General features: G+C 42.8%; 2 protein-coding genes across 8 annotated transcripts in view; one reads left to right on the top strand and one right to left on the bottom strand.

The window, feature by feature from the left end:
• Positions 1 to 26,663, top strand: part of cryz (crystallin, zeta (quinone reductase)) — a 55,781-nt gene that overhangs the window by 9,507 nt on the left and 19,611 nt on the right. For 2 of the 7 annotated variants that reach the window (XM_026206200.1, XM_026206201.1), the window contains exons 3-7: positions 8,114 to 8,715; positions 10,723 to 10,875; positions 10,984 to 11,147; positions 11,257 to 11,308; positions 11,405 to 11,622. In XM_026206200.1, coding sequence (XP_026061985.1) covers positions 8,308 to 8,715; positions 10,723 to 10,875; positions 10,984 to 11,147; positions 11,257 to 11,308; positions 11,405 to 11,452 — 825 coding nt within the window. In that variant the 5' untranslated portion in view covers positions 8,114 to 8,307 and the 3' untranslated portion in view covers positions 11,453 to 11,622. Of the gene's footprint in view, positions 1 to 6,931; positions 7,695 to 8,113; positions 8,716 to 10,722; positions 10,876 to 10,983; positions 11,148 to 11,256; positions 11,309 to 11,404; positions 11,623 to 26,663 lie in introns of those variants that run through there. The other 5 variants (XM_026206197.1, XM_026206202.1, XM_026206196.1 and 2 more) reach the window with 4 other exon arrangements.
• On the bottom strand, positions 1,718 to 4,582 carry LOC113045661 (zinc finger MYM-type protein 1). The gene is made up of 2 exons (XM_026206194.1): positions 2,335 to 4,582; positions 1,718 to 2,091 (listed from the first exon to the last, which is right to left on the bottom strand). The coding sequence occupies exons 1-2, from the start codon at positions 3,938 to 3,940 to the stop codon at positions 1,781 to 1,783; spliced, it is 1,917 nt and encodes a 638-aa protein (XP_026061979.1). The 5' UTR covers positions 3,941 to 4,582; the 3' UTR covers positions 1,718 to 1,780.

Raw genomic sequence — 26,663 nt, 5'->3', positions numbered from 1 at the left:
TTGGGGTGGGAGATACTTCACACTACAGAGATTGGCTTTTACTGTGGTTGAATTAGATGAATGGGCATTCGATGTGGCAAACCGAGACGGCTGATTAGTTTGTATGCAGCCCCCAGAAAGGATTGGTGACGAAGAATGGGACACTTCAGGCAGGACTACTGATGGCCCTTTCTCAGCAGTCCTTGGTCGTTTCCCGACTGTGAGCTCTGTACTCTTCATCCAAGTGAGAAATGGCCTGTTTGTCCACATTTGAAGCAGTGTTGGCAATCTTCTCCTACTTTCTCTTCCCTACATTTTTTACAACATCGCTGTCGTTCTTCTCTGTACCGTAAGGATGTCTTATTGTTTGCTTTCATTGCAGCTGTAATCATCTGTCTCATTTCTGTTCTCAGCTCCTCTATGAGCTTTTGGGTGTCTGGAACGTCATTATTGACCTTCTGGCATTCTTTAAATTCCCACCCTTTAACAGTTCTAATTGCCATAGCCATGCCAGGCTCTTTTGCTGACTGCACAGCCAGGGCAGGTGAGTACTCAGATTGTGGGTTGGTATGGAACTCATGTATGTGACTCACACATTTCTCAATACAAAGTATGCTGATTTTGGACTTGCATCCACGGTAGCCTTTTTCACATTCGACTCGGGTAATCCTGCAAACAGCAGCGTACTTGATAAAATCAGTCAGCCCGCCTTGGCTACTGCAATTTTACTCACTGTATATTTACAATAAAACGAAAAAGGATGTTTAATACCAGTGCCTCCTTCCGTTTTTCATTTAAAAATAATAATAGCTGCAGAAATGTACTTAGTTCAGAAAAATGTGTATATATACAGCCATTACAATGAAACAAAATATTATATCAATTGCCTCTTATTATTTTCATTTTAACATATAGATAAATTTAATACAGACCAAAGATTACCTGTTAGATTTACCCAAAACTAATGATGTTTTATGTTTAACCACTAAAGAAACATCAGAGCCAGCGGCAAATATCAGAAGTACTAGCCTATTTTTAAATAGGCGCTGTCTATTTTTTGGCACACTGCCAAAAGAACCAAAAGTTGGTTAAATGACCATGGTGTTGGTGTGCTTGACTGGCCAGCAAATCTATGAGAATCTATGGGGTATTGTCAAGAGGAAAATCAGAAACAAGAGACCAAAAAATGCAGATGAGCTGAAGGCCACTGTCAAAGAAGCCTGGGCTTCCATACCACTTTCAGCAGTGCCACAAACTGATCACCTCCATGCCACGCCGAATTGAGGCAGTAATTAAAGCAAAAGGAGTCTCTACCAAGTATTGAGTACATGTACAGTAAATGAACATAAGTTCCAGAAGGCCAACAATTCACTAAAAAAGTTATTTTTATTGGTCATATTAAGTTTTCTAATTTGTTGAGAGAGTGAATTGGTGGGTTTTTGTTAAATGTGAGCCAAAATCATCACATTTAAAAGAACCAAACTACTTCAGTCTTTGTACATTTAATTTATTTAATACACGAGTTTCACAATTTCAGTTGAATTACTCAAATTAACTTTTCTACAACATTCTAATTGATGGAGAGACCGACTAATTGAGATTCACATATATATATATATATATATATATATATATATATATATATATATATGTATATGTATATGTATATATATATATATATATATATATATGTATATGTATATGTATATATATATATATATATAATATATATATCAGTGGCGGCTACTGGTCTGTCAGAGAGGGGAAGCTCATTTTCGGCCTACATCATAAAATTGTCTATTTATTTAAAAGTAATTTCTGCCCTACGTTCCTTTTCAAGAAAATGGTCTGTGACCCTGTCGTACCAACTAGGAGTCTTTTCAAGTGACTTGACCAGTGTCCTCTCAACGGCCAGCAGAGCCAGGCTGCTTAAACGGCCTTGGCCCATTGTGTTTCGGGTGTAGGACTTGAGTCGCTTTAAACAGGAGAAGCACCTTTCTACACCTGCAGATGTAGCGCCAATTGTTGCCACTAATGAGAACAGTTTGTAAAGCTGAGGCATTGCACTGTCCAACTCCATGTCTTTAAGGAACACCAAGTAATCACACAGCTTTCCCCTGTTACCCTGCAAGTCCTGATCTGAATACAGGACTTGAAGTTCTGACCTCAGTCTTCCTGAATCAAAGTGATGGCCATAACTTTTCAGGATACTTTGGAAGGCCTCCTCTGGAAATACCTGTCTCATGTCATCAAATTTCCCTGAATTGACTAATTCTAAGAAGAGAATGCTTTCCAATTTTGAAAAACGTCAAGGAATCTGCTCCAAGATGTTATCAAGGATGGCCATGTACAGATTTCTGTATCGCACTTGGGGATCCTGCAATTGGGTCAGACGGCGCTTTCTCATGGGCTCATCTCGTGGGTCTGATGTGAGATCTGCTGATTTGGCATAAATGGCTTGGAAAGCCCCCTCTGACCTCTTCTCTTTGACAAATGCAAGAAGAGATTCAATTCTGTTCTTGCAGTAAAGAACATCCATTGCCCACTGCTGAACAATATCAAACACCACATCAGTCTCAGAGAAGATTTGTTCATATGTGTACAACATGAACACAAACTCAAAATCCTCCAGTTTCCTCACAAAGCCTTTGGCACAATCCAGTGTATCATCATCCATTGTTGTATCTGCAATGATGTTCTCAAATGTCTGCAGGAGGCCATCATAATTGTTTGCCACAGTGCTCACTATCCGTGATGTGAAATTCCATCGAGTAGGAGTGTTTCTGGGCAACCTTGAACAGCCTGCAGACTCCAGAAAAGATGTCCTCTTTGTGGATTTTGAAAAAAATGTGGCAAATCCAGAGAGTGATGCAAAAAGAATTCTGCACTCAGGCAAGCATTTAGCCCCCTGTGACAGCACCAGATTCAGTCGGTGTGCATAGCAATGCACAAACATTGCACTGGAGGCTATTGCTTTCACTTTGGCCTGCAGATCATTGAGATCTGAAGCCATGACAGCAGCCCCATCATAGGTCTGTGCCACAAGCTTGTCCTTAAAATTGTAGCCATGCATGTTCTCATTTAATATTTCAAAAACGGACTGGGCATCTCGCCCCCCCGAAACATCAAAAAATCCAATAAAGCGCTCCTGAATTTTACCTGCACTATCCACATAGCAAACAATGACAGAGAGTTGGGCACGGCAGGATATATCAGTTGTTTCATCCACCTGCCATCCAAAAAAGGGAGCATCCTGAATTTCATCTCTGATCTGATCAGAAACGGTGGCTGCAAGAGCAGAGATCAAATCATTTTGAATAGTATGGGACATACCAGAAAACACAGTTGAGGACTCGAATTGTGTGGACAGGACAGAGTCATATTTAGCTAATGTTTCTGTGAACTCCCTGTAATTCCCCTTGTTGGATGATTCACTACTCTCATCATGTCCCCAAAATGACAGCTCCTGCCGGCCAAGCAAGGATGTCACATCAATAAAGTGGTTTAGGAAGGCCTTGTTTTGTTTGACTATTTCATTATGTTTAGCCACTTGAATGCGAGCACCTTCATTTATTGCATGCTCAACCCTGATCCTGCCCATGCAACTTAATCTTGCACATGCACTCACATGTTCATTGCTCTTTTCATGTCTTTTATATGCCCTGTCAAAGTTAGACAGATCTCCAAACCCCACCTTTGACCAAACAACACATCCGTGAGATGGTTTCATCAAGAGGCATGGCCAGCAGTACATTTTATTTGTCACAGCACTTCCAGTCAGCCAGCTAACTTTGTCATACCAGGAGAGCTGAAAAGACCTGTTATTTTTCCCTATCTTTTGCACTAAATCAATCTTAGGTGTTGATCTGCCCTGCTGTTTAATTCTAAGTTTTTCCTCGTAAGGAACACTTTCAAATGGCTTTGCCAAAATCAGGTCGACAATATTAGCACCGTCTGCCATCGTTTCACCCACGACGCTAGCCTAGCCTACTAACGTTATATGAATGAATGAATGAACGATCTAAAAAAAAAAATATTAAACTCTGTAAAACTGAAACAAGGAATGTGGTGTATAATTGTGTGAAATGTATGATAAAATTCAAGCAATTTCTCCCAGCAAATTTCAAAGAAATAGGTTTCAGCAGTTTTTATTTTGACTAAACTTGAGAAATCCGCGATGGGACTGAGCGCGAATAGCTTCAGTGATTCCTTATAGTACAGAATCGCTGTCAGTCAAAAGGAGATGCAGTCTTTCGACAGACCCTCTAATCATCACGCAGAAGCTCAGAGTCCGGGCCAGCCCACTTCCCATTCACCCTTAGAGATGCTGAGCGTCCGTGGGCGGGACATAATCGTAGCGTTTATACAATGACCGTCTAGTTTCGAAGTGCTGAAAAAAAAACGTTCAAAGCAGCCCCATTGAAGGCAATGGACGCTTGGCTTCAATAGGGAAATGCACTGTGACGCTGCGGGAATGTATGAGAAGGAAATCGAGTCAGCCGACCTGCTATATGTAACTGATCCTGAGCGAACTCGTCTTTGAGATGAACGTTTTCTAACGCATTTTTAGTCAATAAAAATTCCCTTGCAGTCTTAAAGAAATCGCCACTGATATATATATATATATATATATATATATATATATATATATATATATATATATATATATATATATATATATGTGTGTGTGTGTGTGTGTGTGTGTGTGTAATTATAAACTCTTCTACTGCTGTACAGTTTACAAAGGTTTTTGCTGAACTCTCAGCAGGTGGCACGACACAGTATTCTGATTTGGATGGTTTGGTCGATTAGTTTTAATACATCATTTACTGGGATATAAAATTAAATTGCTAAAGGAAGCTAAAATCTGAAAAACAGCCTTGGATTAATAGAGAGGTTTGTATTCTATGGAAGGAGTGTAGAAGTGCAGAAAGAAAAGATGCAGTTCCCATGCAAATGTCTAAATATTTTTCCAATGTGATTTCTCAAAATTACCATTGTCCAAAGCTTTTGTTTTCTACCGTTAATTATGTATTAAATCCTCCTTCTGGGATTGGTGTTGGTCATACCACAAGAGTTGTGTGAGAAGTTTTGCTGTTTCTTCATAAAATTGCTTGCATTAAATCTCAGATTGTAATGAACACATCACAGAAGGTCTGGTATTTACCTTTGGGTCCTGGTAAATTTTCACATTTCCATCCTATCTCAGACTGTTGTCTATCTGAGTTGTTGAGCATAGTGTCCAGTTTAAGATTGACCACTTGCTCTCTTGAAGTTATACCAACTATGCTACTAATGAAAGTGTTGGACGCAGTTGCACCAAATATTATTTATGTTATCAACATTTCCTTACAGACAGGTTCAGTTATATCCTGTCTGAAACATGTAGTGGTTCATCCACTGCTAAAGAAAGCAATTCTCTATCCTTCTGATTTTAACAACTATAGACCTATTTTGAAATTGCCATTCTTGTCAAAAGTATTGGTGAAAGCTGTTTTAAATCAGTTATCACCTTACTTAATTGAAAATAATATATTGGATCCTTTTCAGTGTGGTTTCAGATCTAAGCATATCACTGAATCAGCTTTGTTAAGAGAGTTAAACAACTTTTATTTTTATACTTATTATATTTGTGGATACAGTTTTATATTTGTGGATGCAGTTTTAGTACTGTTGGGTTTAAATGTGGTGTTCGATACAGTATATCACTGTATTCTTTAAACAGGTTAAAAACAGGTTAGATTGGTTTGAATCATATTTTACTGCGAGGAGTTTCTCTGGACATAGGTCAGTCTCATTCATCAACTGCTTCTGTTACTGGTGGGGTGTCACAGGGCTCCATCTTAGGCCTGATTTTGTTTGCTTTATGTATGCTCCCTCTTCGTTACATTTTTGAGTCTCACAAGATCCCATATCACATTTATGTGGATGATACTATATAATTGTAAATGTCAATTTAAACTGGGTCAAACTCCTTATCTGACTTGCTTGCTTGTGTAAACGACATCAAAAGCTGGATGGGTGATCATTTTCATCAAGTCTATTTGGTTCCCTCAATTGGTTAACAGCATGTCCTCTAGTTTAGGACCCTTACAAGCAAATATCTGTACTCATGTAAAGAATCTGGGTGTTGTTTTTGATTCAGAGTTAAAATTCGACAAGAAAATAAATTCTGTTGTTAGAACTAGTTTTTTTTTTTTCAGGTTAGGGGTTTATGTAAGCTGAAATCTCTTTTATCTTTTAGTGATCTAGAGACAATTATTCATGCCTTCATTTCAACAAGGCTTGATTATAGTAATGCTTTATATGCAGTTTTCCCTTTCTTGTTTGCAGCTTTTTCAAAATGCTGCTGCCCGCTTCTTAATGGGGAAGCAAAAGAGAGAGCACATAACCCCAGTCTTTTTAGCACATTTACATTGGCTACCAGTTAAATGTAGAATTGAATACAAGATTTTATCTTTTGTGTTTAAAACCTTCCATTGTTTGGCTCCAGTCTACATCTCAGACCTTATTTGTTCATGCTCACCACAGAGATCTCTTAGATCATCCTCTGATAATCGATAAACTGACCCATTGTCTCATTTGAAATCTGTGGAAATTGTTACCTGTTAGGTTATCATCTTCTTTATCTGTGCATATACATATATATAGATTATTTACTTATGTATTTATTTTTGTTAGGGGGAAGACATTATAGAATTATAGAATATTTTTAGAATATTTAAATTGAACTAAAGGAATGATAAAGACATTTATAATGTTACAAAAATGTATATTTCAGATAAATGCTGTTCTTCTGAACTTTCTATTCAATAAATTTATATTCAAGAAACCTTAATAAGTTCTACTCAGCTGTTTTTAATATTATAATAATACATTTTAAATTTTGAAATCCCAGAAATAAATTATATTTTAAAATATATTCAAATAGAAAGCAGTTATTTTAAACAGGGAAAATATTTCACAAAATTACTGCTGTATTTGTTGTCTTTTGGATTAAAAAAAACAGGCTTGGTGAGCAGAAGAGAAATCATTAAAGGGAGCATAATACACACAGTTTCACCCAATCTCATGTTAATCTTGAGTACCTATAGAGTAGTACTGCATCCTTCCTATCTCCAAGAATACTTTAGTTTTGTCATTTTTATAAAAGAAAGATACAGCTCTACGGTTCTCTCCAGAAAAAGCTGAGCTCCTGGAGGAGTGCTGTGGGCGGAGCTAAAGAATGACGAGCTCTTGCCAACAAAACAAGACATTTTACAAGACAAGTTTCACTTATCTGCAGTTCTGAATCATGAACAATATCTTTAATTGAGAGTGAGGAGTTGTCGTCATGTTTCAGAGCCCCTCCCCTTGATATCATGGTATCTTGTGGGATCCCCACCCTCTCCGTCATGTTGGCAGGATTCCGGCAGCAAAACATGATTACGTTTACATGTGTTGTTAACTCAGTAGTAGAGGAGGTTCTCACAATTCCGCACTGTTTTACCATGCCTGAAAGTAATTGTTGCGTCAAAAACTGCTCCAGTACCTCACACGATACATATGGAAAACACAGGAACAATGGAATGCAGTTTTTTAGGTTACTGAAATGGACACACCATCAAGGCACAAGCTTCTGACCTGGCGAGGAGATGCCAGATTGCTTGTTTGGCTGCAATAAGAAGAAAGGACCTTACTTTTGATGAGAGTGTGTTCTCTGCATTTTCACTTGGGTACGTTCTCTAAAAAAAAATTTATGTTGCTGTCTCTTAAAGCTACGAAGTGTAGGTTACCTAATATTGTTGCAAACCCTAAAGTGCATCTGAAGTTGCTGCCTAGCTAACTATCTAACAAACTGTTGCCTCTTCGAAAATGTTCAATGGCCAACCATTAATGTTAACTAAAAAGTAGTTGAGATTCTTTATGACATTATGCTACCTGTTAAATGTAGTGCATTTGTCTCTGTCTCTTTGTTCTCTACACCAGTTGTTCCCAACCTTTTTGTCTCGTGTACCCCCTGAGCTCTTTTGTCATACCATGAGTAGCGTTACTCTCTCAGGCTTTTTTTTTTTTGCATGTGTTTTGCGATGGATTTGTCACTGTAAAGCATTGATTACATTGTTTTTTTCATAATCAAATTATTCTGTTGTAGGTAAACCATTATATGAGATGTTGGAGAACCACCCTGACTGGACATCAACACCAGCCCAGGGCCAGCAGCAGTCGCCATAACCAGCCCAAGACCACCAGGACATAGAATATGGACTCTGCACATCAAGACGAGATGTTATCAACAATATTTTGGAAGAAAACAGAGAGCTGAAGTGGGAGCTTGATGAGTACAGGATGAATGAGAACTTTCTGAGTGGAGATGATGACACAGTGAAGTATTACATGGGGCTTCGAAACTTTGCATTTTTCCAGATACTTATACTCACCCTCACTCCATATCTGCCTCAAGGTAGGATGAAGAACCTCTCACCCTTCCAGCTTTTCCTATTGATTTTAATGCGCCTCAGACTAGACCTTCCAATACAGCACCTCAGCCATCTGTTTAGAGTTCATAAGACAACAGTCGCCGATGCCTTTCACCATACCCTTGGAGTGATGTATGCACAGCTGTGTCCATTGGTGCACTGGCCAAGCAGGGAATGCTTATTTACCAGTATGCCACACCAGTTTGTGGAGTCATTTGGGAAAAATGTGGCTGCCATTGTGGACTGCTTCGAGGTGTTCATCGAAAAACCCTCAAATGTACTGGCAAGGGCACAGACTTTCTCTCAATACAAACACGCATACACCATGAAATACCTAATTGTGATAATGCCCCAGGGTGTCGTTTCCTTCATATCGAATGGGTGGGGTGGGCGCACAAGTGACATTCATATAACTAAACAAACTGAACAAACTGTTACCAGGTGACATTGTGCTGGCAGATAGGGGCTTTAATATAAGAGAAAGTGTGGGCATGATGTGTGCTGAAGTGAAAATACCTACATTCACAAGGGGTCGTGCACAGCTGGAGGCGAAAGATGTTGAGGAGACTAGGTCCATAGCACATCTCAGAATTCAAGTTGAGAGGGTGATTGGTGTTGACAAAAAAAAAAACACAGGTTTGCACTTGTTGATCTGTGTTCTGGTGTGCTGTTTGGGCAGTGTTTACCTGCCTCGCTGTCTCCTCGTGTCTGATTCCCCAACTGGTGGCAGCTGTTTCTGGCCCACGAGTTGAGTAACACACCCTCTTTACGATGGAGAGAGATGGAGAACTGAGGTCTGTTCCATAGACGCTATGCATCGAGAATGGCCGTGACTCTCCCTGCCCATGCAGCAAACCAAAGGGATGACGTGTGCTGTCCTTGTCCATCTATCCATCTGCACTGCCTGTTCCTCAGACACATCTGCAATGATCTTTATGGTCTGACAGTGCTGTTGCAGTGCAGGTAGGTCACTCCTATTAAGGCCAGTTCCATTAACCAGAGACTGTAGGCTCCGAATGGGCATAACAGAATCTCTAAACAGCTCACAGTAGTCAGGGAGCACACTCAAAATGGCAAATCCTGTGCCCGTCATGCTGATTTGCCGGTAGAATAATGCCAGCTTTTCTGGTGTTGGTGGTTGTTGTTTTGGCCATACATGTTCTCTGCGGTGGACTGTTGTTGGTCTCACCATCAGTTTGTCTGTCCAGAGATCTGTGTGTGGCTGTTGCAGATATAAAATTGATCTGGTGACTAACCTCTGGTTGCACCTTGTTGATGCTGCTTGGGAGCGTCCAGTACGCCAGCTCATCTGTGACCATGGCCTTCTCCTTTAGCCGCATGTGAAACACACACTAAAACGCATGTGAAGAAACTTACCTTGGCCAGGACCACGCTGTTTTCACCACTTGGAGGCTTGAAGATGGCCAAGTCCTGAACCCAGCCACTGTAGAATGCCTCGTAACTTTCCAGAGACTTGTGACTTTTAAACTGCTGCATTGTGTAGTAACTTACACCAAAAACAAGATAATTCATAAAGATAATTCATAATGTCAATATATAATATAAAATAAATGCCCAAAAATTAAAGAGCTCTGGAATGTTTAGTCGTGCCTCCGGCTCAGACCCCACCCAAATCAACCCATTTCAGCACGTGACTCCTCACTCTCAAAAGCTGGGACCACTCCCTCTTTCAGTATGAAACAATGTTCAAATACAGCAAACTCTGTTGCTGCGCCGGAAAAACCAATTGTGTCCACATTTTACATAATGCTGGTTTCTTTAAAAAGCTGAACAAAGTTATTTTTCCCTTGCAACCAAAAACACTTCTTTGGAGGCATTCTTCCCGAGCAAGTCTAGTGCAGCACTGCCACTGGATGAAGCTCGTTGATGGGCATGATCTCGCTCTGGTCGATTTGTGCGCGGGCACATTTTTCCTGGGAGAAATGCCCATGTAAGGAGTTCCACCCTCGTCTACAGTACGTCATAAAGAGCCATGATTGAAAAAAAAACTATCCAAAACTTTTTTTAATGAAACTTTGTCTATGCTTAGCATGAGAATTAAACTTTTTAACAGTGTAAAAAACCCTGAATGCATGAAACAGCATTGCAAACCCCAACCCCCCCCCCCCCCCCCCCCCCCCCCCGTTTTAAAAAACTTACTGTTCAAAAAAAAAGTATATATATGTATATATATATATATATATATATATATATATATATATATATTTAAGTTTTATTTTTTATTTTTTTGAAAGGAAGTTGTAAACCCTTTCTGCATTTGTAGGTTCTGATTCGAGTCCATGCATGTGGCATAAACCCAGTGGAGACATACATCCGCTCTGGATCCTATGCTCGAAAACCCAGCTTGCCCTACACTCCTGGATCAGATATTTCTGGTGTGGTTGAAGCTGTTGGGGATGGCGTTTGCCTCTTAAGGGTGCCTTGATTTTATGTGTCAACTTGTGACCCTTCACAAGATCTTGCACACTGACTACAAGTTTACATGTTTGCTTTGCATGGGTTGCAATCTTTTCTGTTTTCACAGACAGGTGACAGAGTTTTCACCACAGGCACAGTGACAGGAGGATACGCTGAGTTTACTTTGGCTTCAGAGGACACTGTTCACAAGCTTCCTGATACCCTAGACTACAAACAGGGTGCAGCTATTGGAGTCCCATATTTCACTGCATACCGGGCTTTAGTTCAAAAGTAAGATTTTGTAATCTTTGTTGTAGGGCCTTGAATGAGGTCATGGGTATGGCACTGCATGAAGTGTCTGGAGCTATAGAAATGCATTATAATACTTTTTTCTAAACAGGGCTCATGCCAAAGCAGGAGAGACAGTTCTTATCCATGGAGCCAGTGGTGGGGTAGGATGTGCAAAATTTACCCTTAGATTAATAGCATTATTGTACTTCAAAAATGATTTGGATCAATCAGGCTTATATCATTTTTATCCCTTCAAGTTTTTAAGTGCAGTTCCCCTTCTAGAGGACTTGCACTGCGTCCTCTAGTGGACACTTTGGGGAATGCTGCCAGCATGACCAATATCTGAAGCACATGTGAAAAATCTCCAATCCTATTGGTCCACATAACCTGTGATGTCATGAGCGAACACACCACCAACTTTTGTTGTCTTCAGGAGCTGATTGTTTGAAGCAGTGAATATGAAAGACCAGGGCAGGTGAGCATAAGGAAGTGTCAATTCAAGTCACCTTTATTTATATAGCACTTTAAACAAAATACATTGCGTCAAAGCAACTGAACAACATTCATTAGGAAAACAGTGTGTCAATAATGCAAAATGATAGTTAAATGCAGTTCATCATTGAATTCAGTGATGCCATCTCTGTTCAGTTAAATAGTGTCTGTGCATTTATTTGCAATCAAGTCATCGATATCACTGTAGATGAAGTGACCCCAACTAAGCAAGCCAGAGGCGACAGCGGCAAGGAAACGAAACCCCATCGGTGACAGAATGGAGAAAAAAACCTTGGGAGAAACCAGGCTCAGTTGGGGGGCCAGTTCTCCTCTGACCAGACGAAACCAGTAGTTTAATTCCAGGCTGGATTTGGATATTAAAAGCATATTAGTATGTTATGTGTAAGCCAGGTTAAAGAGATGGGTCTTTAATCTAGATTTAAACTGCAAGAGTGTGTCTGCCTCCCGAACAATGTTAGGTAGGTTATTCCAGAGTTTAGGCGCCAAATAGGAAAAGAATCGGCCGCCCGCAGTTGATTTTGATATTCTAGGTATTATCAAATTGCCTGAGTTTTGAGAACGTAGCGGACGTAGAGGACTGTAATGTAAAAGGAGCTCATTCAAATACTGAGGTGCTAAACCATTCAGGGCTTTATAAGTAATAAGCAATATTTTAAAATCTATACAATGTTTGATAGGGAGCCAGTGTAGTGTTGACAGGTCCGGGCTAATATGGTCATACTTCCTGGTTCCAGTAAGAACTCTTGCTGCTGCATTTTGGACTAACTGTAGTTTGTTTACTAACCGTGCAGAACAACCACCCAATAAAGCATTACAATAATCTAACCTTGAGGTCATAAATGCATGGATTAGCATTTCTGCAGAAATGCATTTAAGTGTGTGCCACAATGCCCGAGGTTTCTGACACTTGAAACCTTTTCACAAGAGCACACCCTTTCTTGGGTTGTTATGATGATGAAGTGAGAGAACAGAATCATTTCAGCCCTGATCTTGCTAGTTTGTGGGTGGAGCTATATTCAGCTCAGCTGTGCCTCTTTAATATGCATATTATTATATGGAGTCTTGCTGGACGTGGATATATTTAAATGCTCTGTTAAAAAATGCTTGCAAGCTTTCTCTCCCAGGGTGTTTCATTGACCTAGAGTAGTTATGGGGAATGTTCCTTCCTATGTTATGCCAGATGGGTTCAGGAGTGGGCTGCCGCCCCTGCCTCCTTGAGGTTTTTATGTATATTGCCTATTTGAGCCCCTTGCCTACACTGTGCTATCTCCCCTGTTTGGGTTTCATTTATTGATGGTTGGTCTGGATCTCCGTCGTGTGGGCTTCTTGTCAATAACATGGTGGTTTGCTAGCCCCTATAGGACTGACACTGATTAGGGCCCTGCTTAGTAATGTTGTCAAAAGTACAAACCACAATAACAGTTGCTACTGAAAAAAAAAAAAATAATTAAATTCCTTCTAATATTTGAGTGCTGATGAGTGGATTCTTTAAACAGTGCTGATTGGCCATAGTGTTCATGTGCTCAATAGGGGTTGTCACAATAAAATAAATTGCTGGACGATAAATTGTACAAGAAATTATTGCGATAAATGATAAATATTGTCGTTCTAAGACCAGTTTCAACTAAATAATGATAATGGCATAATAACGCGGGTATACCTTTTCAAAGATGAATAAACTTTTATTTTATGGCAGATTCAGAGCAAGAAATACCAACATGTTGACTTTGTGTGGCTTAAAATTAGTTAATTTTGTATGTTATATTATGTTTATATGCCTGTGATGAGGTTCGAGACAGTTATGAACAGGAAGGAAGAAGACGGGTCGGCTTGTTGCTGGGACGCTCGTTTTATTTCAAATAAATAATAACGCGCCTCAAGCGCGGTCAGTGTGCCCTTTGCACAATATTACTCAAATAACTCAGACTTCTGGTCGTTGTCACTCCCCAGCATCGCCACGAGGTCCCAGCTTGTCTCTCTCTCTCTCTCTCTCTCTCTCTCTCTCTCTGTCGTGCTCTGGCTTATATCCGGTCTCTCCACGCCAATTACTGAAATCAAACACACGTGTTCGTTATTTACACTTGACCTACTTACACCTCTCTCTGCTCCATCGTCTCTCTCCCGTTACAGACTCTGCCAAACCACGCCCCCCTCGCCACATACCCCCACCGCCCGACTCAGGCCGGGAAGCCATCCAGCCTGCAGCCCCGAACAGAGTGGTCCGAACAGAGGGTGAAATCCCAGGAGGTAATACTGGAGGGTAAGAACAACCCATCTGATGGCCAGACACTCTTTCTCTATGGTGCTGTACATCGTCTCTCTCTTAGAGAGCTTACGACTGATGTACAGCACCGGCCGTTCTTCTCCCTCCACCTCCTGGGACAGGACCGTGCCCAACCCCCTGTCCGACACGTCTGTCTTTAAAATAAAGGGGAGAGAAAAATCAGGAGCATTTATGAGCAGTCCACCACACTGAGCAGCCTTTATCTGGGTGAAAGCCTGCTGACACTGCTCCGTCCACTGGACCCTATCTGGTGCCTCCTTTTTAGTTAAATCAGTCAGCGAGCTAGCAGTGTCCGACAAATTAGGTACAAACCTTCTATAATAACCTGCCAGCCCCAGGAACTGTCTAACCTGTCTAATCTTGGAATAAAGTTGCAACCGCTGCCGTCTTGTCAATTTGGGGACACACCTGTCCATGACCCAAGTGGAAACAAAGATATCTTACTTCCACCCGCCTAATTGCACAGTTCTTCGGATTAGCCATGAGCCCCGCCCTCCTCAGTGTCTTCAGGACCGCTCGCAGATGTTGCATATGTCACTGCCAATCCCCACTGTAGATGATGATATTATCCAGGTAGGTGGCGGCATATGCAGCATGCGGCCGGAGAATTTTGTCCATCAGACGCTGAAAAGTTGCTGGAGCCCCGAACAATCCGAACGGAAGAGTAACAAACTGGTGTAATCCGAACGGCGTTGTGAAAGCGTTGTGTTTTTTCTTTGGTCATGGGAGACAAGGGGATCTGCCAATAACCCTTAGCTAAATCCAGTGTCGAATAAAAGCGAGCAGTGCCTAGTCGATCAAGCAGTTCGTCCACCCTGGGCATTGGATATGAGTCGAATTTCGACACAGCATTCACCTTTCTGTAATCCACACAGAACCGTACTGAGCCGTCCGTTTTAGGAACTTACACTACCGGCTCGCCCAGTCACTGTTGGACTCTTCTATTACTCCCATTTCTAGCATCGCTTCTAACTCTCCTTCTAACTATTTTTTTCTTGTGTTCTGGTAACCTTTACTGCCGGCTGCGAACCACCACGCCCGGCTCAGTCTCAACATGGTGCTGAATGAGATTCGTTCGGCCAGGCATGGGCGAGAACACATCAGCAAAATCTGCTTGTATTGCCTTTATATAAGTGAGCTGCGAGGGCTAGAGGTGGTCTCCTCAAGCATCACTGATTCAGCCTCAGACCATTTTTTAAGCAGGTTGAGGTGATATATTTGATGTGCCCCGCCCCTATCCATTCGGGCTGACATCCATAGAGAAGCTCGAAGGGGGAAAACCCCGTGGAGGCTTGCCCAATTTTTGGCGTCCTCATGTAAACGTGCGGTTAAATCATTCGACCAGTCCATCTGTTTGTGTGTGATAGAAGCTTGTTCGAATTGATTTAATGGCCAATAACTCGTAGAGCTCGGGAACAGTACGTGACATAAACGCCGTGCCCTGATCGGTGAGGATCTCTTTCGGAATCCCCACCGGGAGATTGATTGAAACAGTGCACTCACAACACTTTTAGCGGAAATAGTGCGGAGAGGCACTGCTTCAGGATATCGCGTTGCATATTCCACCAGAAATAATGCAAAGCGATGTCCTCGCGCTGACCGCTCTAATGGCCCGATGAGGTCCATACCAATTTGTTTGAAGGGGACCTGCATTAAAGGTAAGGGGCACAGTGGTGCTTTTGGGTTGGCCGGTGGATTCACCAACTGACATTCACGACCACCTGTGCACACCTTCTCGTGAATGCCCGTCTGTCACGCTGTCAGTCTCTGTTTTCCTGGGTGTCCACTAGTGAGCTGACTTCTCCTTAGGCACTTCACCATAGGCACTATAATTCCTCTAGTCTGGTCCTGTCTTCACAGTAATTGCACTCCAGTTAATCGCAGGGGCAGGCAATCTATTGTCATTAGTCTCCTTATAAATACCTGTCTTTCCCTGTTGTTTGTATGGAGTCCTTACCCTTCATGTACTAATGTTCTCGTCTCCCAAGACCTACCCTTGCCTTCTCGTCCTCCGAGTTCCCTGTCCGTTCCATCCAGTTCCCTCTTTTGTTTTGTTTGTCTCCTTGGACTGTTTGTGTTGGATTACCCTTTTTGTCTAATAAACATACCTGCAATTGGATCTCTCCCTCTCCTCCTGTTTTCCTAGTGCACGATCGTCACAGAAGGACTCCATCCCTTAGATCCAGCGGTATGTTTGATCCAGTTTCCTCCTCAGCCATCAAGCGGGAGAGAAATGGTTTTGAGGGCACTCGCCAAGTTGTGTTCCGTTGAACCAGGGGAGGTCGCTCCAGAGCAAGCAGTCGAGAGGAGGTCCGGCAGCAGCGATCTCCACTGTGGGCTCCCATTGACACGGGGTTCGGTTTGGAGCCGCCATTTCCCCATTATGACCAGAGAGGGGAGAGGAGACGCAAATCGGCTGAGCCAGCGCCGCTGTGCAAGATGGCCGCCAATCCTGTGCTGCCGCACAAAATGGCCGCCAACCCAGCACCATGAGGCAAGATGGCCGCCAGCACAGAGCCAAAGCACAAAGTTGCCACCAGTCCAGCGCCACAGTGCAGGATGGCCGACAGCTCAGCGCCAACACACAAGATGGCCGCCAGTCCAGCGCCATAGCACAAGATGGCTGCCAACCCAGCGCCAAGGGGCAAAACGGACGCCAGCACAGCGCCAAAGCACAAATTGGCCACCAGTCCAGCGCCACCGTGCAGGATGGCCGCCAGCTCAGTGCCAAAGCACAAGATGGCCGCCAGTCTAGCGCCACAGCACAAGATGGCTGCCAACCCAGCACCAGGAGACAAGATGGATGCCAGCATAGCGCCACAGCACAAGGTGGCCACCAGTCCAGCGCCACAGTGCAAGATGTCCGCCAGCTCAGCGCCTACGCCCAAGACGGCAGCAGTAACATTTTTGAATTATTTCTCCAGGCTGTCAAAAATCCTAGAGATTCCCAAGACTGTTCACGTCATGTCTGCGGAGCCAGCACCACTGCACAAGATGGCCGCCAGCCCGGAGCCACTGCAGAGGAAGACAGTTACAGTGGGCTTTCCTGAGTAGAGTCAGATTCCTGTTGATCTTCCAGAGGACGATTCAGGTGCCCGTTGACTTTCCAGAGTTGAGTCAGTTTCCGGTTGACCCTCCAGAGTCGAGTCAGGTGTTCATGGACCCTCCAGAGTCAGGGTTAGTCACCGTCGACCTTCCAGAGTCATGGATAGTTACCGTTGACTCTCTAGAGTCAGGGCTAGTTCCTGTTGACCTTCCAGAGTCGAGTCAAATTCCAGTTGACTGTCCAGAGGCAAGTCAGGCTTCTGTTGACCTTCCAGAGTCGAGTCAAGTGTCCATTGACTTTCCAGAGTTGAGTCAGTTTCCGGTTGACCCTCCAGAGTCTAGTCAGGTGCTCGTGGACCCTCCAGAGTCAGGGTTAATCACCATTGACTTTCCGGAGTCAGGGTTAGTCACCATTGACCTTCCAGAGTCATGGTTAGTCACCTTTGACCTTCCAGAGTCAGAATTAGCTACCAAGGACTTTCCAGAGACAAGGCTAGTCACCGTTGACCTTTTAGAGTCGAGTCAAGTCACTGGTGATCTTCAAGGACAGAGTCAAGTCACTGGTGATCTTCAAGGACAGAGTCAAGTCACTGGTGATCTTCAAGGACTGAGTCAAATCACCAGGGATCTTCATGAACAAATGCAAGTCACCAATAATCTTCATGAGCAGAGTCAAGTCAGCACTGATCTTCTGGAATCCAGTAGAAACACCATAGGATTACCAAAGGTTCGTTCTCCCGTTGGTCTGGCCACACGGATGTGGTGGTCTTCTGCTCCGCCCTGGGGGACTTCGGCCTCGACCACAAGGATGTGGTGGTCTTCTGCTCCGGCCTGGGGGGCTTCCGTCCTGACCACACGGTTGTGGTGGTCTTCTGCTCTGCCCTGGGGGATTCCGGCATCGACCACAAGGACGTGGTGGTCTTCTGCTCCGCCCTGGGGGACTCCAGCCTCGACCACAAGGATGTGGTGGTCTTCTGCTCTGCTCTGGGGGGTTTCCGCCCTGACCATACGGTTGTGGTGGTCTTCTGCTCTGCCCTGGGGGACTCCGGCATCGACCACAAGGACGTGGTGGTCATCTCCGCCCTGGGGGACTCTGGCTTCGACCACAAGGATGTGGTGGTCTTCTGTTCTGCCCTGGGGGGCTTCTGCCTTGACCACATGGTTGTGGTGGTCCTCTGCTCCGCCCTGGTGGGCATCACGTGATGTCCTTCACGGACCTATGTTTTTGTGTTTTTGTTTTCTTTTCTTTTCTTTCTGTCTGTTTTCTTCTTTGGCCTGGTCCTCCGTCCATCTCCCTGATCCTTCGCCGGTCCACCACCCTCTTGGACTGCTTGTTTTGTGTTACACTTCTCTTGTCTCTGTCTTTCCATTTTACCTGGTTGTCTTGTCTCTGTCTCCCCATTCTATCTGGTTGTTTTGTCTCTGTTTCCCCATTCTACCTGGGTGTGTTGTCTCTGTTTCCCCATTCTACCTGGTTCTCCTGTCTCTGTTTTCCCTTTCTACTTGGTTCTCCTGACTCTGTGTACTATGTTTTCTGGCCCTCCATCCCTCCCCCTAGTCCTCCGCCACTCCACCTCCCTCCTAGCTTCTTTATCGGTTGGGTTTCCCTGGGTTTCAGGTGGAGCATCTGCAGGCTGCTCCGTGGAGGAGGGGGTAATGTCACGCTGTCAAGTCTCTGTTTTCCTGGGTGTCCACTAGTGAGCTCACTTCTCCTTAGGCACCTCACCATAGGCACCATAATTCCTCTAGTCTGGTCCTGTCTTCACAGTAATTGCACTCCAGTTAATCGCAAAGGTGCAGGCAATCTATTGTCATTAGTCTCCTTATAAATACCTGTCTTTCCCTGTTGTTTGTATGGAGTCCTTACCCTTCGTGTACTAATGTTTCGTCTCTCCCGAGACCTACCCTTGCCTTCTCATCCTCCGAGTTCCCTGTCCATTCCATCCAGTTCCCTCTTTTGTTTTGTTTGTCTCCTTGGATTGTTTGTGTTGGATTACCCTTTTTGTCTAATAAACATACCTGCAATTGGATCGCTCCCTCTCCTCGTGTTTCCCTAGTGCACGATCGTCACATCGGCCAAAAGAAACGGGCCATGAGATGGTTTAGTGTAGCCGTTTGCCCTAAATGCCTGGCCATTGGATTACAATGAGCCGCCGGGAAAAGCATTTCCAGACGATTTCTAGGTATCAGTAACTGGGTTGTATCCTGCTTTGTCTGTGCGTCTTGGGTCACCCGATACAACTTATCTTTTAAAATTGAAAAATAAGGATAGGAGAGCGGTTGATCAGGGTGAAGAAGCTGCCCGTCGATAGAACAAACCTGATCAAAGGCATTTTTCAGCGTTTCATACCGGGACTGTTCCAGGGGAAAATCATAGCGCTCAAGAAGGATGTTCCGCTCCAGAGCACTCTGTTCCCCTGAAACAGGCTCCGGATGTTCCGGTTCAGCCTCTCCCAACTGTGCAACCGCTATTCTAGCCTTCTCTCTTTTCCCCCAAAAGGCATCCGAACATAAATACCCCAATAATTTATTAAACAAGGGCCAATTAGTACCCAAAATTATTGGATGCCGGAGGTGCGGATTAACTGCCACCTCTATTCTATGCTTTTCTCCCCTGAATTGAATATCCACAGGCAAAATAGGATAATTCACCACTTCCCCGTGTACACACCGGACCTTAACCATGCGGCTATTATCCAATGCCCTCGGATGGATCAGACTTTGATGGATGGAGGATTGGTTACATCCTGAATCCACCAAAGCCTGATATGTACCCCCCTTGATACTCACTGGTATTTGGTAAAGGCCAGCTTGATCGAGGGCAGCCTGTTGCATGTCGGGGACCCGGATCAATGTACGTGATATTAAAATAAAGCAGTAGTGCAAGTAGAATGCAATATCACTTGAGACGCAAACATCCACAGGCAAATGAAAGGCGCTTCCCAAAGCTGCCCACTGTAGCGAGACCTTATCTCTTTCTTCCCGGGACATCTGTGCCATCGGAGAGGGTTTTTTTCTGCCACAGGCTGCACTCCAGACTAACCCCACATCATGACGTTACAGTATTTAAATAAAAATTGAAAAAATTCAATTCAAGTTTATTATTTGTATAGCACTTTTTACAATACAAATCGTTACAAAGCAACTTTACAGAATTTTTTTTCTACAATATTTAGTAGTAGCTTATGGTGGTGACTGTCAGTTTGTGCACGTTTGACAGGATTTTTAGAAAAAATTAATACAAGACGTAGTCAGCTAGACGATGAACATTATTAATATTATTAATTAATAATTATTATATGATGCAGTCACACATGTAGTAATGATTGTTAGTTCTGTTTGTTGATTCAGGGTTAGCATCATCTGAGGTCCTCTGATGGTCAGCATCATCTCTTCTCAGGTGGTCTGGATCCAGAATGGAGCTTGTGTAAATCCTAGCAAAACATAGAAACAAAATAGAGACATCATTAGCATAGCTGCTGATCCATTAAACTAAAATTAGTTTAACCCAAGCTAATGAATAAAAATGCACATTTGATCAGATGCAACTTCACTCACAATGTAAGAGATAACATTATTCGAATGCTTGGAAGAGATGGGTTTTTAATCTAGATTTAAACAGAGAGAGTCTGTCTAAACCCCGAACATTATCAGGAAGGCTATTCCAGAGTTTGGGAGCCAAATGTGTAAAAGCTCTACCTCCTTTAGTGGACTTTGCTATCCTAGGAACTACCAAAAGTCCAGCGTTTTGTGACCTTAGGGTGCTTGATGGGTTGTAGCGTGGTAGAAGGCTAGTTAGGTACGCAGGAGCTAAACCATTTAGGGCCTTATAGGTAAGTAATGATAATTTGTAACTGATACAGAACTTAATAGGTAGCCAGTGCAGAGACTGTAAAATTGGGGTAATATGATCATATTTTCTTGACCTGGTAAGGACTCTAGCTGCTGCATTTTGGACTACCTGTAGCTTGTTTATTGACGAAGCAGGACAACCACCTAGAAGTGCATTACAATAGTCCAGTCTAGAGGTCATTCTGCATCAGAAACAGATAACATGTTTCGTAGCTTGGCAATGTTTCTAAGATGGAAGAATGCAGTTTTTGTAACATTGGAAATATGATTTTCAAAAGACAAATTGCTGTCTAATATAACACCCAGATTTCTGTCTATAGAGGAAGTAACAGTACATCCGTGTAGTTGCAGATTGTAATCTACAAGATCCTGTGTAGTGTTTTTTGGTCCAATAATTAATATCTCTGTCTTATCTGAATTTAATTGGAGAAAATTATTTGTCATCCAATCTTTTACATTTTTAACACTCTGTTAGCTTAGATAATTGAGAAGTTTCATCTGGTCTCGTTGAGATATATAGCGTATCTATATATTTTATATATTTTAGATATATAGTATCATCAGCATATCAGTGGAAGCCAATTCCGTATTTTCTAATAATATTACCAAGGGGCAACATGTATATTGAAAATAGAAGGGGACCTAGGATGGATCCTTGTGGCACTCCATATTTTACTGATGATAAATGAGATGACACCCCATTTAAGTAAACAAAATGGTAGCGATCGGACAGGTAGGATCTAGGGATGGGCATTCGATAAAATTTTCGTAGTCGATCGTCGGGAGAATTAACGATCGACTATCGATTAATCATTAATATTTTTATAGCTAATATAATTAATTATTAAATTTTTATAATTCAAAAATGCAATGAATACAAAAACACAGCGTGTTTTTCCACGGTGAGACCTTTATTACAAGATCAACTTGTGGCAGACAGTTACGTTCCGGCAAACCGAACATATATGCGCGTGCATATACGGTGCTATAAAGCAGCGGAACCTGCAGCTGCGAGCCGGCATTCTTAAACAGAGACCTCATTCGTTCCAAAATAATAATAATCAAAGTATCATGTTAAACAATAACTTAAAAAAAAAACATAATACTTAGATCTGACAGGTTTTGTCAAAATGTAACAAAACTTTCCAAGCCAGAAAAAAAGATTTTAGCCTTCCTAACAATAAGGCTAACTTAACAAATTATGCTATTTAAACCTCGTGAAAAATAACTAACTTTAGTAACTAGCATACAACTTCTGCACGAGTCTACTGATTTTTGTTTAGAAATAGAAGCATGTTGACATGATCTGGGGTCAGACGCGACCGCAACCTGGTGACCGTCAGTCCAGCCGCCGAAAACACCCGCTCTGAGGGAACTGATGTTGCCGGGATGCACAGGTACCTCCGCGCTAACTTGGCCAGCCCGGGGAACCTTATTCCGTTCACTTTCCACCAGTCTGTAGGTGTGCAATTCAGGGGTGGGGGAGTCTCCCTCAGAAAATTCTGAAGTTCTGCTTCGATGCCAGCCTCGCATTGAGTGGTATAGTGATCCCCAAGGAGTTGTGCCATAGCAGATGACTGGGAGGTCGCGACTTCAGTGTTTGCGCTCCCCTCGTCCATGTCAGAGAACGCAGCCTCGTCTCCCCCAGCCTGTTGGATAGCCGCCCTATCGGTTCCCACCGCCTCTCCCAGTTCAACCAGTTTCACATTAGCAGCCAGTCTCTGTGTTGGTGTAAGAAAGCCCAGGTGTTTGTGACGAGGGTCCAGCATTGATGAGATCATGGGGGCGAATGACACAAGCTCACCAGACTCAATCTGTATAAATATATGATGGGGAATCAACGTTGTATTTTTTTATTGTTTATTTTATGAATTAAAATAAATATTAAAATGAATATTTTTATGGAGTAACAGTTTTATTATTTGAGGGGCTTACTGCTTAAATATAAAAAGGTAACATGCAGATAACAGGAAGGTATCCATGTACTTATGTATATGTAAACTAAGACAAACAGTTTAGCTTACATTCATTCGTTGGATGAGAGATGAACGCACTTTTGTCTTGAATTCGATGAGTCTGGGCCCGTCTCCTTCACTGCGCATGAGGTGGATATTGATGAGGCCGAAGGTGATGGGATAAGTGTTCGAGATGGAGACGTCTTTCTCTGCAGACATAACCGTGGTGGCACATTTAAGTGCTGACAGCATTGGCTGTGTGTCCTCCATCAGCTGCCAGTACTCATCCTTCAACTCCAGGATCCTGGCATCTTGAAGCTTGGTCACGGTTCGGTCCGACAGCACAGCAACAACAGCCCACCGCTGCTCCACCAGCCGATCAAACATCTCGCACACGGAGTTCCACCGTGTTTTACACGACTGGGTAAGCCGGTGAGTTGCGAGGCCCATTTGCTCCTGTTTCTTTTGCAGTGCTTTGGTTGCTGTAGTGCTGTGATTAAAGTGGCTAACGAGTTTACTAGCCGCTGATATTACCCGATAAAGATACAGTGCAAATCCGTCATTTATGGCCAACTGGAGGGTGTGTGCAAGGCAGGCAACGGAAATCCAGGGCACTCTGGTGGGACTGTTGGCAGCTACAATATTAGCCGCGTTGTCATGAACGCACGCAATAACTCGGCCTTGAAGTCCCCACTGCTCTACAGCTCCATTAATTTTCTCAGCGAGGTGGTCAGCTGTATGCCGGCCTGGCAGGCTTTCTGTGAGCAGGACCGCTGAGTTCATTTGCCAGTCATCACTGATATAGTGGCAGGTTATGGTGATGTAGCTCTCAGCTGTTAAAGCGGTCCAGCAGTCTGTAGTTAGAGCAACTCTCTCAGCTTTGCTCAGTTCTTTTAACAGCTGCTGCTTTCGTTCTTCATAGTGAGTTTCTACCAATCTGGTGATGGTACGTCGTGATGGAATTTGATATGCTGGTTCCAATAAATGTATCAGTTCTTGAAAACCATTGCCCTCAACAATACTTAAGGGCAGAATATCCATCTCAATGAACTTGCAGATCCCTTGGGTAATTTTCTCTGCTTGTTGTGCATCACAGCTCCGAGTCCGTGCTAACGCCGACTTGATGCTAGGTTGAGACTGAGAGCAGGATGCACCGCCACTGACATTAACAAGTGACGGATGCACTTTGTTTAAGTGGTACATCATTTGAGTCGTGGCCGTGTTGTACTTATACACGGCATCGCAATGTTTGCAGTGAACTGTTTCGTTTTTTAAATCAAAATGGTCACACGCCACACTTCGCCGTGACCTCTTCATGATTATTCTTTTGAAATCAAAACGGAAGATCACAGATAACCGCGTAGGGTGTCAAATATTGCACCCTGGTGGTAAAATATTTAATTGCTGCCACACAGTGAAATTCATTTAATTAATTCAAGACTCACACTACGCAACGCAGCCTGCGTTAGATTAAAAAAAAAATGCATTAGATTAATCGATAACAAATTAACGTGATCGAAGAAATTCTTAACGATCGATTATCGATCGTCGATTAATCATGCCCATCCCTAGTAGGATCTAAACCATCTTAGAGCCTGCCCTTGAATACCTGTATAGTTTTGTAGTCTATCTATGAGTATGTCATGATCTATGTTGTCGAACGCAGCACTAAGATCAAGTAAGACTAGAAAAAAGAAATTATCGCAGCTGGAAAAATTATCGAGCTAATTTTTTTTTATTGTGCGATTAATTGATTTATCGACTATCGTGACAGGCCTAGCACTCAACAGCTATGACTGTGATTGGCTCACACAAAAGCACACAGAAGCATTTGAAAGGCGCGTCTATCATTGGATCTGTCTATGTGCAGATACTTTATATTAGGAGTCCACTTAGTGCAGCTTTCAAATGCTCCTGTGTGCTCATTTAAAATTTCAGTAGCGACTGGTATCATGGTTGGTACTTTTGACAAAACTACTGCTTAGTAAAAATTGATAATACTTAATATTACAGCAATGATTATGGCAGGGCAGCTTACTTATAAATAATATAGGCTATCTGGAGTTAGCTGTGTTTTAAAGTCCCTTCTAAGAAACATAGCTATCTGAGGATTGGTGATTGCTGACCTTCTTTGGGGTTTTAGTAGCAGTCTTGAGCCCTTGTCTGGAGAGTGCTGTCTCCCTTTTAGGGCTTTAAGCAGACAGCCCAGTGCTGGTGGTCTTGGCGATTTAGCTACGCATTTCTTCCTTTTTTGGGGCCTTTAATTAACGATCTCCTTGAGCTCCTACCTAGAGGATTTCTAGTTTAGCCTCTTCAGTGGTCTTGTGTATCCAGGCTAATATAGCTCACGTGGCATATCTATCTGATGATAGCTATGCTCTTAACTGGAGATCGATCTCCCGATTTCCATGGTTGGCCAAAAGGGAACGAGACACTGTGTCCTCTTGCCATGCCTGTGGGCCTGCCTGTTACATGTCTCCTTCAGATAACTAAGTTGGTAACGTCTTCAGTGGGACCACTTTTATACTTCCAGATGACCACTCATGATGTCACAGACTGTTGGACAGTGTTTTCTCTACTTCCTGTTGGCCTTCTGTAGCTAATCGTAGCTCCATGTAGCTGTTTTTATTTTTTTCTCTAGAATCTTTATCTTGCTATCACTCTCTGTTTTTTAAAGTGATAAAATATAACTTAATTCACACCATATTTCTGATATTATCGATCTATCTTATCAGATTAATTTTGATCGTTCACTTTTATTTTATATATGTGAGTGCAGTACACCTGCAAAGCGTTAGCACTCGTTAGCTCATCATTAGCTTGTCATTAGTGTTTTCATTCGAACCTATCGCTGTTTTCTTTTCTCGCAAGTTCATTAAACAACTGTGGTAAGAATATTTCATCAAGCACGGTGAGTAATGGCTTCTCCTGCTATTGTTATTTGGATCTCTTGCCACATGTACAGTTTATCTATCTCTGTCACAGATGAGGGATTCACATGTGATAAATGCAGGGAAATATTTAGGCTGACAGAGAAGATTTCAGAATTAGAGACATGCATCCAGGACAGTATGAATGTTAGGTCTCTAGATACGGCTTTGGATGCGTCTAGCTCAGGGATTCCTGTACATTGTCCGGTTCCGGCAACAGAGACCCTGGAGCAGGGCAACTGGGTGACAGTGAGGCAGCGTAGTCGTGGGTCAAAACACCGCTCTTCTGTTCCGATCAAAACATTAAACATGTTCTCCCCACTCAGTGATGCAACCACTGAGAAACCTGATGAAAGTGCTCTAGTTATTGGTGATTCTATTGTACGGAACGTGAATATAGAGACACCAACCACCATAGTCAAATGTTTACTGGGAGCCAGAGTGCCTGAAATCTTGGCAAATTTAAAAGTGCTGGCTAATGCTAAACGTAAATACAGTAAGATTGTTATTCATGCTGGCGCTAATGATTTTCGACTTCGCCAGTCGGAGATCACTAAAAATTACATTAAAGAGGTGTGTGAACTTTCAAGCACGATGTCAAAGTCAAAGTCACCTTTATTTATATAGCGCTTTAAACAAAATACATTGCGTCAAAGCAGCTGAACAACATTCATTTGGAAAACAGTGTCTCAATAATGCAAAATGATAGTTAAAGGCAGTTCATAATTGAATTCAGTTATTTCATCTCTGTTCAGTTTAAATAGTGTCTGTGCATTTGCAATCAAGTCAATGATATCGCTGTAGATGAAGTGACCCCAACTAAGCAAGCCAGAGGCGACAGCAGCAAGGAACCGAAACTCCATCGGTGACAGAATGGAGAAAAAAATGGGAGAAACCAGGCTCAGTTGGGGGGCCAGTTCTCCTCTGACCAGAAGAA

The sequence above is a fragment of the Carassius auratus genome, chromosome 27 (assembly GCF_003368295.1).
Source record: "Carassius auratus strain Wakin chromosome 27, ASM336829v1, whole genome shotgun sequence".
Taxonomy (NCBI): domain Eukaryota; kingdom Metazoa; phylum Chordata; class Actinopteri; order Cypriniformes; family Cyprinidae; genus Carassius; species Carassius auratus.
This window is presented reverse-complemented; position numbering and strand designations above follow the sequence as displayed.